This window comes from Carettochelys insculpta, chromosome 6, assembly GCF_033958435.1.
Source record: "Carettochelys insculpta isolate YL-2023 chromosome 6, ASM3395843v1, whole genome shotgun sequence".
In the NCBI taxonomy this organism is placed as follows: Eukaryota; Metazoa; Chordata; order Testudines; family Carettochelyidae; genus Carettochelys; species Carettochelys insculpta.
In genome coordinates, this window is record NC_134142.1 from 22493562 (window position 1) to 22510404 (window position 16843).

General features: G+C 42.1%; 1 protein-coding gene across 1 annotated transcript in view; it reads right to left on the minus strand.

Annotated features, from left to right (window-relative positions):
• Nucleotides 1-6905: 6905 nt before the first annotated feature.
• Nucleotides 6906-16843, minus strand: part of TRAF3 (TNF receptor associated factor 3) — a 112443-nt gene continuing 102505 nt past the window's right edge. The window contains exons 12-13 of the mRNA XM_074996468.1: nt 16178-16352; nt 6906-14093 (exon numbers count right to left, since the gene is read on the minus strand). Coding sequence (XP_074852569.1) covers nt 13522-14093; nt 16178-16352 — 747 coding nt within the window. The 3' untranslated portion in view covers nt 6906-13521. The remainder of the gene's footprint in view (nt 14094-16177; nt 16353-16843) is intronic.

Genomic DNA, 16843 nt, shown 5'->3' on the forward strand with positions numbered 1-16843 from the left:
AGGTTGGCCCATCTAGGAGACCCTAGCTTATCTATTCTCTGATGCCCTGGTTAATGAAGCCTTATGCAGTCTGCTTGGACAGACGGAAGGAACATTTTAGCTAGTAGGAGTAGTCAAGGTCGCATTTGATGGTTTGGAAGACAGATGACACTGCTTTTGGAATGGGTTGGAAGTAGCAGGGGAAAAAAACATTTCTGCATATTGTGTTCTGCACAATGTTTGTGAAAGCCACAAAAAAACCCAAAACCCTTCATAATGAGAGGAAGGCTGAGGTGCAGTTTTCTGTGATCAAGCAGCCAGCCATAGAAAATACCAATGGCTGGGAATATTGTCAGGGATATTGATTGCTCCTATTTTGAGTATCATACCTGAACACGTACAGCTGTTAGCCTGTTGAGGGCATGTCACGACAAACACATTGCAAGCACCGGGATTTCATGCCTCAGTGGTGGAACATTCATTCTGTAAAGCCCTATGACTTATTGCAGATTTACGTGAAGGATTTTCTGAGCTAAATGCAATGCTGACTCAGAACAGATGGATTTTAAATGGTTTTTATTATGAAAGACTAACAACAAAAAGCAAAATTGTAAATAAACCAATGGAAAAAGTACATGGAATTAAAAAATCTGCTCCAAGCCAAGGATAAACAAGCTCTTTTATTAAAACCATGCGAACAAAACAAATGAGAAGAGCACCAATAGTGCAGCCGGAACAGTTAGTGACAGGGAGGAACACAGCAGTGATAGGCAAATCTGTACATTCCCTCTGTCTCCCCCAGTCCATATGGGCTCTGGGGTTGAGTGCTGTGGCTCAAGTTCTTTGTGCCTCGAGGTTGGGTTGGAGAGGTGAATGGCTGCTCTTAGCACTGCTGAAGGTGTATGGCCCTGCAGCCAGAAGTGTCGAGAGGCAGAAAGCTATGGCTGAGTCCAAAATGATGGGACCCCTGGCCTTACAGCAGCATATTTTGGAGAAGAGCATTCTGCTTCAGGATGGCATCCATGCATTGTTGCTGCATTTTCCCGTCTTTTCCCATGCTCTCCTTGGCCACTGCCACAAGCTCCTGGGAGATTGGCTGAAAGGGGGAGGCAGAGGGAGAAAGAAATGCCAATCTGGTTTGCCTCTAGGATTCCACGTTGACCTCTGCAACCATCTTGTCCCAGATTTCTTTTTTACCCCAACCCCTCTAGTTGACCAGCGGCTCAGCTGATCAAAGCCCTGTCCTTGGCGCTCTGGCTATTGCAGGTGCCCTGGCTATGGGAGTAGGTGTTGAATCTGCTCTGGTTCATCAAAATATGGGCATTTCATGTATCCCTGGCCAGAATGTCTCCTTTTCTCCCTCATTTTAATGGACTTTTCCTGAGCTCCTTGGTCTTTATCTGGCACTGCTCTGTTCTCCTCATGAACCTCTCCTTTCTGATGTCCAAAAGAAGCATTTTATTTCAGAGACTGAAGAGCTTCTTGCCCTGACACTTCCCCATAGATGGTTGGTGACAAGATGCAGCATCTCAGCACAGAGCCGCACGGCTCTGCAAGGTATGTTGTGTGACTTCCACAGTGCTATTGTGCTTGTACTACAAAAGTGATGCACTGTGACCCAACAGCAAATGGGCACAAATCTAGCCCTGCCTCAGCTTTTAAACGGGGGGAAGGATCATCTTGAGACCTTGACACCAAAGCGTAGGAGAACACACATGTAAATGGCTAAGTTAGTAACAGTCAAATGGCAAAGCATGGGGGTTGCTATTGGAAGCATGCAAAAAATACCAGCAGTTGTGTTCCCACAATTAGACCAGACACATTCAATTTGAAGCAAACCTAGTCCACTTTCCCAGGCTACCCCAGAGTTCGTGATAAAAGTGGAATTAATGTGCAGCAATAAATTTGTCACGTGTGTCTGTTTTCAAACTGAATTAAACTTGATTTAAGGAGGTTTAAAACCCCAGATAGTGAAGCCCCAAGTCCCTCTGAAAGTCAATGAGACTCTAGTCTGGTCTACACTAGGAGGTTAGGTCAAGCTTAGCTAACTTAGGTTGATTTTCTAAGCGATCAGTCCACACTGAAGCATCCATGCCACCAACTTTAATGGCTCCCAAGTTTCACTTTGATACTCCTGCTTTTCATTAGGGAAAGGGGTGGTGCACTGCGATCGATCTTCCGGGGGCTCGATTTTGCCGCATGGGTAAAGACACAGCAAAATCAATCTCTCTAGGCTCAGCCATCAACCCTGGTACTCCATGCTGACGCATAGAGTAAGGGATACTGATGTGAGCCGAGAGAGCCCCAGTCTATACCAGGGAACAAAGTCGATCCTTGATACATTGATTATAGCTGTGCAAATGGTATGGCTAGAATTGCATATCAGGTATCGACTTTGATCCCTAGTGTAGGCCAGGCCTAGGAGTAACACCAAAATCAACTGCATGGTTGACTTGAGAATAGTGCAGATGGAGTGTTGTGAACTTCAGTGTTCTTGACCCACTGGTGCCCCAATGTGACCACTCTGGCTACCACTTTCAGCTCTGTTGCTTTCCAGGTAAACAGGAAGTGGTCCAGAAAAGTTTGAATTTCATTTCACATTTGGCCAGATTGGTGAGTGGTGCGGGCAGCACATCTCAGCAGCACATCTGGCTATGACTTTCCAGAATCGCAGATGAGCTCCAGCGTGGAGCATGCAGGCGCTACAGGGCCTTATTACTGTGTTGTGGGGAATTAAGCTGTGCTGGCAGAACAAAGACGCAGCAAAAGAAATGCAGACATCTATGCCAAAACCTCAGAGGGCATGCTAAGAAATGGATACACCAGGGACACCCAGCAGTGCCACATGAAAATAAAGGAGCTCAGAATACAAAGGAAGTAAATGGACATTCTGGGTCATCACAGAAAATGTGTAACTTCTATGAGCAGCTGAAATTGATTCCAGGGGCAGGGACCCAACCATTGCCCTCACACAGTCTGTGGATACCACCCAAGAGATTCCTCAGGCAGCCTCTGGCAACAGCAAGGAAGCCATAGAGGAAGTTGAAGAGAATGTCAACAGTCAGCAAGCAAATGGAGCAGCTGTTCTCACCTACAGCCAGGAACTTGTTTTAACTGTGGATCTCATCCTCTCCTCCCAGGACATTTCACAGCTGGACCCTAACAGTGGGGACAGCACCTCTGGTGAGTCCTCCTTCTTACTCATGCTACAAGTGGGTTAAGGCAGTTGGGTTATCTGTGGTGGATGCTGTACCTACACAGCCCAGGGCCCTTGGAACAACTTGTTAATGTATCTAGTGATGGAGCAATGACCCTCCCTGCACAGCTCCATAAAGCCCTGAGACAGATACTCTTTCATCCTCCTCACAAGATTTTGGGAGAGGCCTGACTCAGCCTGACCTCCACAATAGGATATCATACCACACCAAACCAGCAATAAGTAATCTAGTGTCACCAAACCACAGTGCAGTGCAGCTTGCCAACCAGCCTTCTGCCCGCATTCAGTCAGCATCTGTTCCTTATCAATGTTTTTATTTTAAGCAAGCTGTTCTCTCTCATTGCAACCTAGATGAAGCAGCGGAAGGAGCATTAATCTATAACAACACAAGCTGCTTCAACCAGGCCTGAACTACCCCTCTCCTGTCCCTTCCCTGGACTCCTGGGAGATAGGGAACTTACACTGTCCCAGCAGAGCAGGAAGAAGTATGCAACAACCATGAGAGGCACACAGCCCTAATAGCATAAGAGGCACTGCCATGCCTGCCCCATTCCCCACCTCCTTTTCCCTGGGGGAAGGGAAATTCTCAAAGCAAAGTGGAAGCATACAGAAAACTGCCACCATGAGGGGAATGTTGCTTTCACTGAGGTCTAATCAAGTCAGGAGGCTCCTGAACCTGGATTTTATATGGCCAAATGCACATTCTACTACCATTCTACACTTGCTCAGCCTATGGTTGAGCTGCTCTTTACTGTGGTCCAGGCTGCCCATGTATGGCTTCATGAGCCAAAGGAGGAAGGGATAAGTGGATCTCCAAGGATCACTGTTGGCATCTCCATGTCAGCAATGGTGATTTTCTGCTCTGGGAAGAAAGTTCCATTTTGCAGCTTTCTGAACAGTCAGGATTTCCTAAAGATGTGTATGTCATGCATCCCTCCAGACCATCCCACACTGATGCCAGTGAAGTGACCCTTGTGATCGACCAATGCCTGCACTACAATGGAGGAGTACCCTTTGTGGCTTATGTAGTGTGTCAAGGTGGTCTGGTGCCAATATAGAGATGTGTGTTCCATTTATTTCCTCGCCCCAGTTAGGGAACTCCATTGTGGCAAAATCATCCGCTCTGGGCAGCACATTTCCCAGAGTCACAGTCTTTCATAGCAGAAGAGTATTGATTGCCTTGGCTACCTTGATGACAGCAGTGCCCCCCGTGGACTTGCCTACTCTGCATTGATTGCCTACTGATTGGTAGCTGTCTGTCACAGAGCATTGCCACTTGCTTTTCAACTGTCAGAGCAAGTCTCAGTTGGGTATAGGTGCTTTCAGGGCTCCGGGGGGAGGGAGGGAAGAGGGGGACAATTTGCAAAGTTTCATGAAAGGGGCCTTTGCGCACGCGGAAGTTTTGCAGCCACTGCTGATCTTCCCATACCTGCAGAACATGTGGTCCCACCAGTCAGCTTGTTTCACAGCATGAGAACTGGCACTCTGCTGTGTACAAAGCATTGAGTGCAGCCAGGGTCCCCGTGTTCCTCCTGTCCGGTGTTTCACATCCACGTATGTCTGTGTCCTCCTCCGAATCTTCACCACTCTGAAGGCTGCTTAGACTCTGCACCCAGCGTGATGCGTGAGGTGCTCATAACACTTGCCACATCAGTTTGTAGCTGGACAAGTTCCATGCTAGCCTTCCAGAGGTACTAGAGAGGCACTGGACAGTGCCATGTAGGGTAGGGTTAAATCTGTATCTCTATAAGCAGCAGTGAACAGGGGACTATACTGTAGGCCAGGAGCTGGCAACACAGGGCCCTAGGGCTGGATCTGGCTGGCCAAACCTTTTAACTGGGCTGCTGGCTGGCCCCTACAGCTGGGGATGAGGACAGTGCAGCACAATTCATCAGCTCCCATTGTTCAGTTTCCAGCCACCAGGAGCTGAGATTTTTTACTGGGCTGGGGATAGTGTGTGAACCCAGCCTAATGGAACTGGGAACTTTTGTTGGTGGGGGGCGGGGGCAGTGCACACAAGTTCTCAGCTCCCACTGGCTGGTTTCCAGCCAATAGGAGCTAAGAGATTTTGCTGGTGGGGGGGGCAAGTGCACTGAATCCCTCCCCATCCCCAGCATAGACAGCCACATGGACCAGCCAATGGGCTGGGGCTCCTAGCAGGCAGAGAAGCCTGCCTGAGTGCTGCTGGCCAGGAGCTTCCTAGGTTAAGCACTTCCTGGCCAGATCCTGCTTCTGGCACCCTTTCCCCAACTCCCTCCCAGACTCTGCACCTGCTCCTACACCCCTCCCCTAGGCCAGAAACCTCTCCTGCACTGAGCTCACGCCACTCCAAAACCCTGCCCTGCAACCTCCTCCCCAGAGTCACCAACCAAAGCTTCTGCACTCTCCTCCCTCCAACTCAGGTCACAACACCCTCTCAAACCCTGCACCCATTCCTAAATCCCTTCCCCAGGCCAGAATCCTTTCCTGCACCCATGCTACTACCAGATCCTGCACTCCACTATCTGCCCCAGGTCACAAACCCCTCTTTCACTTAAAATCCCCCTCAGGCTCCACACACACTTCTGCCCCCCACACTGGGCTCTCTTCTGCCCCCAGCCTCCAGCCCCGACCTCACACCCCTTTGGCCACTTTCCAAAATCTTGACATGCCCCTTCCCCCCATCAAAAATTATTGCCCACTCCTGCTACAGGTGAAGAAAGTGAAAAGGAAATGGGAAGACAGAGAGAGGGGAGCGGAGAAAACTGGAGGCCAGGAAACAGAAGAGCTAAGTGCAATCTGAGAAGGTTGCACAGTGGACAAAAATCATGTTTTCCCTCCTCATCGTTGGTCATCATGATAATTCCCTTTATCTCAACTGAAACCTATATGCAAATGAGTAGCACTGTAATTTATATGATTTTGAGAGTGTGTGTAACTTTGTGTGGACTCTCAACACGTTACAATATTTCCATATCCGTAGGCTCTCCCTCTGCTTTTCTTTTGGTTTCAAGTTTAGAACTCAAAATTAAAAAAGCAGTAACTTTGTTGGTGGAAAAAATTAATTTACACTTTCCGGAAATTCAAGCCACACACTCTCCTTCAGCATCCTCCGGAGGAGGCAGCTTCATATGAATGCATGAAAACCCATCTTAATTGCTTCTACTCTATCTGCCTGGTAACTACAGTATTGTATTAATGTCAGACTACACACTAATTTCCTACTTTATTCTGCTTGCGACTCAACACATGGAAGTTGGGATTCTGTTCAAACCCACAGCAAAGCCTCCAGTGGGAAACAAAAGTAAATGTAATAATAATGTCATACTGGTCTATCAGTTATTCATGGAGCCCTACCTAGTCATCATATAAGTGAAGGTGAAACTTTACAAGTTTACCCTGTAATAAGCTCCAGCCATTCAAATTCCAATACGCCATCTTGTTTTTTAAAATATGGTTTCCTACTTACATTTATTTTTCCTTTAATAACAGACAGTTTAGCATTTCATAGTTTTGCATTCTACACTCTTATACACGCTGTTCTTGTAATAGCATTAAAACACAAAAGACATAGCAAGACCTCCAAACACAAATAAATATCAAAAAACACAGTATACAACTGAAGTACAACATATAATAATGCTATTGGAAAATTAAGACATGTTGCCTCATTATTATTAACAACAACATGGTTATTGCTGAGCAATAAATTATACATTTTTAAGTCTCTCCCCCCCCCCGTTTAAAAAAAAAGTACGAGTACCACTAGTTACCAGATCACTTGCACTGTATCCTTACAGCTATTGATAATTAAGACAGGCAGAATATACACAATCAAATGAGGTTGGCCTTCTTTGGTCTTTGTTTTTGGATCGTAAAATTGAACATAAACAGGTGTACCATTCACTGAAGAGTATGAGAAAAAATGTAAGTTACGCAGTTTTCTAAACATTAATTTTTACACTATTCTTGATTACTCATGTATTTTCTACAGATATTTCTTAAGAGAATTTCTTGGAAATGTCAGCTTTTAGCTAATCCAATTAGTATATTATTTTGTGTGTTTCAAAGGTTATCTTACTTGTCCGAGAGGAATGGACCTACCTACAGCCCATTATTTCTGATTAGGATATTAGCATCCCCTAGTCACTACTAAGTTATTGGGGTTTTCTATCTCATACAAAATCCTGACTTTTCCCCTTTATTCCCCTATTAAATCAAGAAGTCATATTAACCCCCAATACAAGAGCTACAAGGAAAAATAAATGTGTGGACCAGATGGTGCATCAGCAGTGATGGAAGCCTGAACTTTTCCATTCCACAAGTGCAGATTATACAACTCTCTGCCAGTGAGACAGGTCATAGTTGGAAAATGTGTCCTTTCAAGGATGAGCTACAACCAAATTTAAAGCTCAGAACACTCTAGGCAGGAGAATGACCTTTACATATGGTAATGCTGGTTTATCACAGTAACCCTTACACAGAGTCAAATTTTCTCACTACGCATCCCACTGCTAGCAATGGTGCGAGTGGCCACTGGCATTGCTAAGAAGTTAAAAAGTCCTCGTGGAACTGGCTACCAAATTGACAGGTTAGTTCCAAAGGACCAAAAGGTAAAAAAACACCACACCATTGCTTAAGTGGGTGGATGAACCAAAAACCACAGAGTTAGGATCCAGATCTGAATTTACACAAATCCTGGGATGTTGGATCAGGTGTATCTCTGTGAAATTTAGATGTTATTTGAACCCTAAGGAACTAATCCTAACTTGGAAAAAGTGTGGCCTAATATAGACACTAAAATCATGGAATGGAAGACAAAAGCTACAGTCTTGCCAATAAATTAGAAGAGAAATAGGATTAAACAGATCCCCTTGTGTGCTGTATCTCTCAACTCTTCCAGAATTTAAGGGATGCCTCTGAGTTTGCACCCAAAATTACCCCTTGACCTTCCTCCATTTGGCACTGTCTTGAAGACTCAGATTAAAAGGTAGGAAGCAACAGGAAAGCCCTCAATTTTGTTGCTCAGCTAAACTGATCAAGAAAGGATCACAGTAAAGGTTGATAAAACCAAAATCAATTCACTTAAACACTTTTGTCACCTGCCTAAACAAGCCCTTAAAAATCAATCCCCTAAAACGAGGGCACCATAAAAAGATCAATTGAAAAGTACTTTGATTGGTGACCTGTGGGGTGTCATATGCATGCCCCCAAATCACGACAGCTCATATTTTTAATTCTAGCCCTTACAGTCTTGACTGCAGGTCTTTAAAATATGTCACTTCATTTGTTTTTCAGTTCCTTTAAGGGACAAGGACATGAAAAGGTGAGCTCCTATGATCTGAACATAGTACTAGGAGACAAGAACCTCTTAGCTAACCTTGGCTCCAAGACAGGCTCTTTTTGTGGCTCTGGGCAAAGTCATTTAACCTCTCCTCGTTAGTTTTCCTGTCTATAAAATGTGAATGTTTCTTGTGAGGCTTAGTTCTTGTTTGTAAAATGCTTTGTAAATGAAAAGCACTTCGTACTATACAGTAAGCATGAAGAATCATTATCAAATAGATCAAAGTTCAGGGTAGATTTTGTTTTTTTTTTTTGAAGTTACCATTTCTAGGTCAACAGAAGTTGAGAGGTATTGAAGACACTGCAGGAACCCCAGGAAGAGGTGGGCAGTGGGACTAGCTGTTCTTCCATTTTCTTACTTCCCAAATAATAAAAACCCAACAATCTTTTGTCCCACCTCTTTATTCTGAGCTGCCCAGCACCAACTATTTTAAAACCCTGAATCTCCTGATTAACTGAGTGGAAGGAAGGATGTGTGAACTAGATGCCACTCCAAAGAGCATCCATATAGTTTTAGAAGGATCCGGCAAGCTACCCACTTCTATGAGACAAAGCAGTTCGTGAGTGCAGTGTGCTGAGTCTTCGTATTTGGAGTGTGGGAATCCAGGGCTTGCTACTATTCATGAGTCTCCCTTAACAGGAGCAGAAAAACATTTGCACCAGTCGACCAAAACTAATTTGGGGGCTGGGATTATTTTGACAACTTCTACATCAAACAATTCTTTGCCTGACGACAAATCCAGAATATATAGAGAACACTAACAGTGAAAAGTAAGATACTAGGTTTGAAACTAAACTTCATTACCTAAGATTATTTTTTCCCACCACCTATTAATATATTTGCATAGTTAAACATCAAGGCATCAAGACAGCAGTAACATTTGATTTAGTCAGGAGGTGCAGAATACTTCTCTTACCATTGCCTACAGGCTTTGCTGCCTTGCACCACAGAGCACCAATATTAACAGAAACTGCATTGTTGGTGAAATGCCTATTCAGCATGATGGACTATAGTTAACAAATAGGTGGGTTTTAAACTCAGTCGCAACATGCCATCATCAGGGCAAGTTGGTAGCAACTTGAGCAGTACAATCGTACCCTAACATTCATGGGTTCAATAGTTTAAAACTACAACTAAACTCAGATCTCCATTACCTTGCATTTGAGAGATTCATCAGGCACATTTCATATCTTGAACTTTCCTTTTCCAAGTAGGAAAACCAGTTAGGAATTGGAATTAAACTGCATCTTATCTTTAAGATAACTAGCATGTTACCCATTAATTTTCATTTTTACTGAAGTTGAGCTACCCTTTTCTGTTTTCCTATTGCACATTCTCTTTGAGAAGAACAAATTTACAGTAAAAGGCTGAAATCAACATTGCATATAAAGAGTCAGCAGTTGACTTAAGTTGTGAAGGCGTACATGTAGACAATAGCTGAACAAGATCCCCTTAAGATCAACAGAGAAGTAATGCAGATGCAGTCACGCATAAGGATCACAGATTGGTCTTTAAATGCTGAAATAGTTTCATCCTGTTTGGAATTTGAGACTTGCTAAAAACAACACATGCATATCTACTGTATCTGTAGTGCACAATGAACAAGATGCAACTTCTGGCAGACTGGAATCTTTTTGCTAGATGTACCAGCGGAAGTGAGAGAGTCAAAAAATATTAAATAGCAATGCCAAGATTCTGTTATGAAGAAATTCTGTTTATAGTAATGATTAGCACAATAACTCAAATTCCATGGGCCCAACACTGTGTTCATGCAACTCCACTGAGGCTCATGGATTTTCATAGGTGTGCCCTCTGAGACATATTTATAGACAGTGCCTAGGAAAGTTTTAAGATACCCAGGAAGAAAAAAAACCAAATGTCTGAAAAATATAATTTTACCTGACCTACAAGACAGTAAAGCACAAAGGAACTTTTCTCCTAAATTTGGATTACATTTCTTGATCTCATTTCTCTGTTACATACTTCCATTGCATGTACATATACAGCAAAAAATTCACAGTATGGAGATATTTGGCAAGTTCTGTAGAGATGGATATTATAATTCAGGCCTCATGTACTCCACAGGAGGATAGAGATAAGTTTTGCATTCAGGGGCACAAACTGGAAATTCTGTGGCAGCTTTACATTTTTTTAAATATGAAAATACAGTACCAATCAAAACTCTTCTTCTCCTGTGCCTGTATATTTATACCTGCCTTTGGAATTTCCACTCGAATGCATCTGATGATGTGGGTCTTTGCCCACGAAAGCTTATGCTCCAATACATCTTCTCATCTGTAAGGAGCCACAGGACTACTTCTTGTTTTTGCAGACACGGACTAGCATGGCTACCATTCTGATACTTATAAATTCACGCTTGTTCATTTTTTGATGAAGAGCTTGGATTCAGGAGTACAGGTTCACTGTAAGACCTAGAGTCTGCAGCTACAGAATTGCAAAACACTCAGTGGCCTGATTATGATACAAATCTCACCTAAATCAGTCCCAGATTCAAACAGGATAGAAACTGTTCTTATGTGACCGTATATTTTCATTTAAATTTCACAATACATATACTAGCAATGGGAGCAGAGCCCTTTGGACATTTCCACTTGGGAATCCTGTTTTCAGTAAAATTCTGTAATGCACATACACAAAAGCTCAGTTGCCTACATTCATGACTATTAGAATGGTATGCAAGTTGAGTGAACCTTTGCTCTAAGCACAAGTGATGGGTTTATTTAGGCTGCCTGCATAAAACTGCAAGTGCCATACAGATCTTCTGCAGGAAGTCCTCCTTCTGTGCTAGAAGTGAAACATTAGCACATGCCTCCTTACAAGAGTTTGCACCTGTTGTCACCTATGCACCATAAAAGGAATATAGGACCTGGACAGTGGGAAGGCAAGAACAGGAAGACTGATTGCTATGGAATGTTTTGGATGCCAGGAAGCAGGCAGTATTCTAGCAGGTGCCTGGAAAACCCATGAGGACCACTTAGCATGCACTGTATATTTGCAACAGGAAAGTACTTCTTGCAGGCACAGTTTGTGAAGGCACAGCCATAAAAGACAACGGCAACAGAGACAAGCTGCACTATAAAGGCATGAATTCATCTGAGCCCTAGGTAAATACTGTGGCTATGCCCCAAAAAGTGGAAACCTGAATGGGCACCAGCTGACAATCAAGCAGGGAGGTACCATACTCTTTCAGATGCACAAAGGTGCACTAATTAGCTTCTCCCATTTGCTCTAAGCAGCACTCAGATTTTAAGTCGCACCCAGATGACTGGTACATAGTTAAGCTATGCCATTAAACTCACTAGTTTCAGACTACAAGCAGAAGTAGATAAACAAAGTGAGTTGCAATCAGCCTGCTCAGGACTAGGGGATGCTTTCTGCTGAAGCTCGGGCAGTTATAGCAAAGAAATCTGTGCATTTGTGTGTCAGGATGCTTGTCAGTCTGCCATGAACAGACATCAATAAACGTATACATTAATATCCACTCAGAACTCCTGGATTAGTCCATTTGAAGCACTGCCACCTTCCTTAAACAGGACGGTGAGGAAGCACAAATTCTTCCTTCATGCTAACTTAGAGGCACTATCAAAGCCCACACTCCATAGGAGCACTGTGCATACAATTTTGGCACCCGAACATGATGGATTCCATGGTAGTGAAAACACAGAAGCTCTCAAATCCAAACCTGGACTTCTGCTTCTATTCTGCATGTTGCTAAATATCTAAGGGCTCACATTTTGCCTGAAGTCCAGTTAAACCTACCATTTTGGATATTATAATTAATCTAAATACAAAGCTATGGTTTAAAAGCAGCACGTCACATTTAAGGCACATATATGCATGCAGGCCACCATCATCTTTCCACTGCTTTCTGATCATACATCCTTAATAAGATGCAATGATTGCCAGTGCAGAATGAACTCAGAGGATCATGACTGGCTGCATTTCAGCACTAATCCTCCTCCTCACACTGAAAATATTAGGTGTTGCACATTTATGCTGTCAGCAATATACATATATATAGCTTGATTGGAAAGCATGAGGCAGAACTTTAAAAGCGTACAGGATTCCGTTTAGAACTCCAAAGTTCAACAAATGCCCTATTTTAGGGTGAAAACAATTATAAATCTGATAATGATGCACAGCATCCATGAGTGATTTTTCCTTAGTTTTGAAATAGTGTCATTAACTACGACATATATTGTAGGTTTACATTTCTAAAGAGAAATAACATCAATAGTTGAACAATTTCTTTTTTATCACAAGTGATAACCAGTGTTTGATATCTTCTATTTTTCTTCCAAGAAATATCAGTCTATCAACGCCTTTAAAATAAAATGTTTTCTGTAACAATTATTAATAGAACTTTAAATAAAAATATGATTCCGATTTAGATACTTTCAAGAAGACCTAGATATTTTTCAAGGGCTTCTGATAAAGTAATTATTAAAACAGAGACCAGATGAGGCCTTAAAAAGACAATATACTGTATTTCAGACACGATTGCACTTAGTTTTTCAAAGTAATTATATCATAGTTGCAACATTACTTGATCATTTCTTCTTTTACTTAACATGCTGACAGTTTCCAGCTAACCCACAGGTGAACTTTTTTGTATGCTAGTCTAAATGAAGAAAAGTCAGGTAAAATTTACTTAGCACATACTTTACATGTCTTTTCACCTCCAATTGACTAGAGCATAAATAAGTTAAAAAACCCTCTCTGACTGTAATCATTATCCTCATGAGGGATAAATAATTCTTCAGAGTGTAAGTATTACTAGTTCTATTAGAAAATATACCATGGTATGATTTCTTAATGTGTTGCTACTTTCGCCATTGGACCCTATGAAGTTATGCCTTCAAACTCTTCCTTCTGTTCCACAAGATGGTCCTTTGTGCTTTAGGACCTCTGATTGAAGACAAACTGATAGAAAACCCCCAAATGGAGTTGTCTTCTGTTTAATTTGCCTCCTGCTTATATGTCAGGGGTCTGGTAGATCCGATGTATCCACTATGACTTTAATAAAAATAGTATCATCTTTAATATACGTTCCATTTTCTAGTACTGTTTGGGCCACAAAGACAGGGCAGCCAGATGCAATGTTCATTTCTCCAGTAGGCTTCTTGAAACTACTGCTGTTTGGGTCTGGCTTGAAAGCATCTCCTAAGTGACGTCGAGAAGGTCCTTGATCCATTAGCATCAGAGTCACTTTCTGTTTAAATGGCCAAGGAAGTAAGGCATCATATTCTCCACGCATTATGACAAAAAACAGTGATAAATGTGTCCCTTTTCCCATGCCATCTCCATTAAGATAAACTCTGGCACACATCTTGTAGCCAAAGTATCCAGTATAAAAGGGCTGACTGTACAAGGACAGAGTCTTTCCCATGACAGCCTCTTGTTTCCGACGTTTATAGTCTCGAATTTTCCAAATTAATACTCCATTGTAGCTGGCAGTCTCTAGCACCTGGAATCGGAGGTCCATGTCAGCCAAACGAATATCATGAACACTCAGCATTTGATCGTGTCTACTTAACTGTGTCTCCAGTACGGCTAGGAAAAAATGGAAAGGGGATTGTGGGGGGAGGGGGAGAAAGAATAATTTAACTATTTTGTAAAAAAAAAAATACAACATTAATAAATCAACAGCACAAAATAAATAAATACCTCAAGATACTATATTGCCTGAACCCTTAAAAAATTGTCAACATTGTACTCATAATTTTGGTTTTCAATCACTTTGTTCAATGTGAGAACAAGCAAACTTCATTGTGTTCTTCACATCAAACATTCTCTACTAGATATACAAGACTGTAAATTGACATCTGGAAACATTTAGATGTCTTCAAGTCACCAGGGCCTGATGAAATGCCTCCTAGAATACTTAAGGAGCTGATAGAGGTTTCTGAGCCTTTAGCTATCATCTTTGAAGAGTCCTGGAAGTCAAGAGAGATTCCAGAAGACTGGTAAAGGGCAAACATAGTGCCCATGTACAAAAATGGAAAAAAGAACAACCCAGGAAAGTACAGACCAGTCAGTTTAACTTCTGCGTGGGGAAAGATATGGAGCAAATACTTAAGGAATTCATCTGCAAACATCTGGATAAAAATAAGGTGATGAACAATAACGATAAAAAATAAGGTGGTAAAGAACAAATCATACCAGACCAATCTGATATCATTTTTTGACAGGATAACAAGTCTTGTGGATAAGGGAGAGCCGGTGGATGTCATATCACCAGACTTTAGTAAGGCATTTGACACAGTTTCACATGATTTTCTTATCAATAAACTAAGCAGATACAGCTGAGATGGGGCCACTATAAGGAGGGTGCATAACTGGCTGGATGACCATTCTCAGAGAGTAGTTATTAATGGTTTGCATTCACGCTGGAAGGGCATAACAAGTGGGGTTCTGCAGGGATCTGTTTTGGAACCAGTTCTATTCAATATCTTCATCAACGATTTAGAGATTGGGATAGAGAGTACGCTTATTTTGTTTGCAGATGATACCAAGCCAGGGAGGGTTGCAACTGCTTTGAAGGATAGGCTCATAACTCAGAATGATCTGGACACACTGGAAAAATGATCTGAGGCAAATAGTTGCAGTATAATAAGGACAAATGCAAAGTACTCCACTTAGGAAGAAACAATCAGCTTCAGACATATAGAATGGGAAGCGACTGTCTAGGAAGGATTACTGTGGAAAAGGACTTAGGGGTGATAGTGGACAACAAGTTAAATATGAGTCAACACTGCGATGCTGTTGCCAAAAAAGCAAACATGATTCTGGGATGTATTAACAGGAGTGTTGTGAGCAAGACATGAGAAGTCATTCTTCTGCTCTACTCAGAGCTCATTAGGCTTCAGCTGGAGTATTGTGTCCAGTTCTGGGCACCACATTTCAAGAAACATGTGGAGAAACTAGAAAAGGTCCACTGAAGAGTAATAAGAATGGCTAAAGGTCTAGACAACATGAGCTATGAGGGAAGACTGAAAGAACTGGGCTTGTTTAGTTTACAAAAGAGAAGATTTAGAGGGGACGCGACAGCTGTTTTCAAGTACCTCAAAGAGGGTTACAAGGAGGAGGGAGAAAAATTGTTCTCCTTGGCCTCTGAGGGTAGGACAAAGAGCAATGGGTTTAAAATGCAGTAAGGGAGGTTTAGATTAGACATTAGGAAAAACATCCTAATTGTCAGGGTGGTTAAACATTGGAATAAGTTACCTAGGGAGGTTGTGGAATCTCCATCACTGGAGATATTTAAGAACAGGTTAGACGGACACCTGTCGGGGATGATCTAGATGGAGCCAAGAGGGAAGGGAACTGGACTCGATGACCTCTTGAGGTCCTTTCCAGTTCTAGTGTTCTATGATTCTCTGATTTCCAAGCACATAAAAATAACTAACTAATTTGTTTACTAGGACTATATTAACCCTAAAAGACTTGCTTTCTAAGAGCAGGTGATAAAATATCTGCAATTAAATTTCAGTGTAATTAATGCTATGTTCCTTGAGTACAAAGATAAGAACTAAGTCTGAGAGACAACCAAGACAGGAAGTGTCATTCCATTAACAAAATGATTAAAACATCTAATTTCGTTTTCTGGTGGTATTCCACTCCACTGTCCTTATGCTCACCTGTATTTCGAGCTCCTTGTCCTGCAGTTTTATCAACACTTTCCAGTTCAGTCACTCTGTTCTGGAGGGATTCCACACTGGTCTTCATGATGTCTGCCTCCTCCCAATTCTGTCGGAAGGGGCGAATCTCTTTGTCCAGTTCTTTCAATTTGTCTGCTTGACTGTCTATCACTCGCTTTATAAAACAGTAAAATTTAGTTAAAAGACAACCACCTGGAAAAACTGGAAATAATGAATGTTATACAAGGATTGCATTCGTGACAAACAAAAAAACAACCCACATTTAAAATAAACCCACATCACTTAACTGAACCTTAGTGGTAGCATAATCTAGGAGAACAAGGATTGAACTAAAACAAGAACGATTATACTATCAACCTCCTAGGCAGCTTTGGGTATGATACTTACCTCTCAGTTTCCACCAAGTGTGAAACAGAAATAATTATTTCACATGGATGTCGTTGCAAACGAATATCTGAACAACTTTTTGAAATTAGAAGGGCCTCTATATGTGCTAGGTATTTATTATTAGAGCACTGTCAGGATCTCCAGTAAAAATACTATTTTAGAAAATTAGTATTCTGGCATTCGATTACAGAACCTTGTTTCAATAGAAGGTCTCATAATGAAAATTGTATTCATTTGTAGAGTTAATTTGGATCGGAT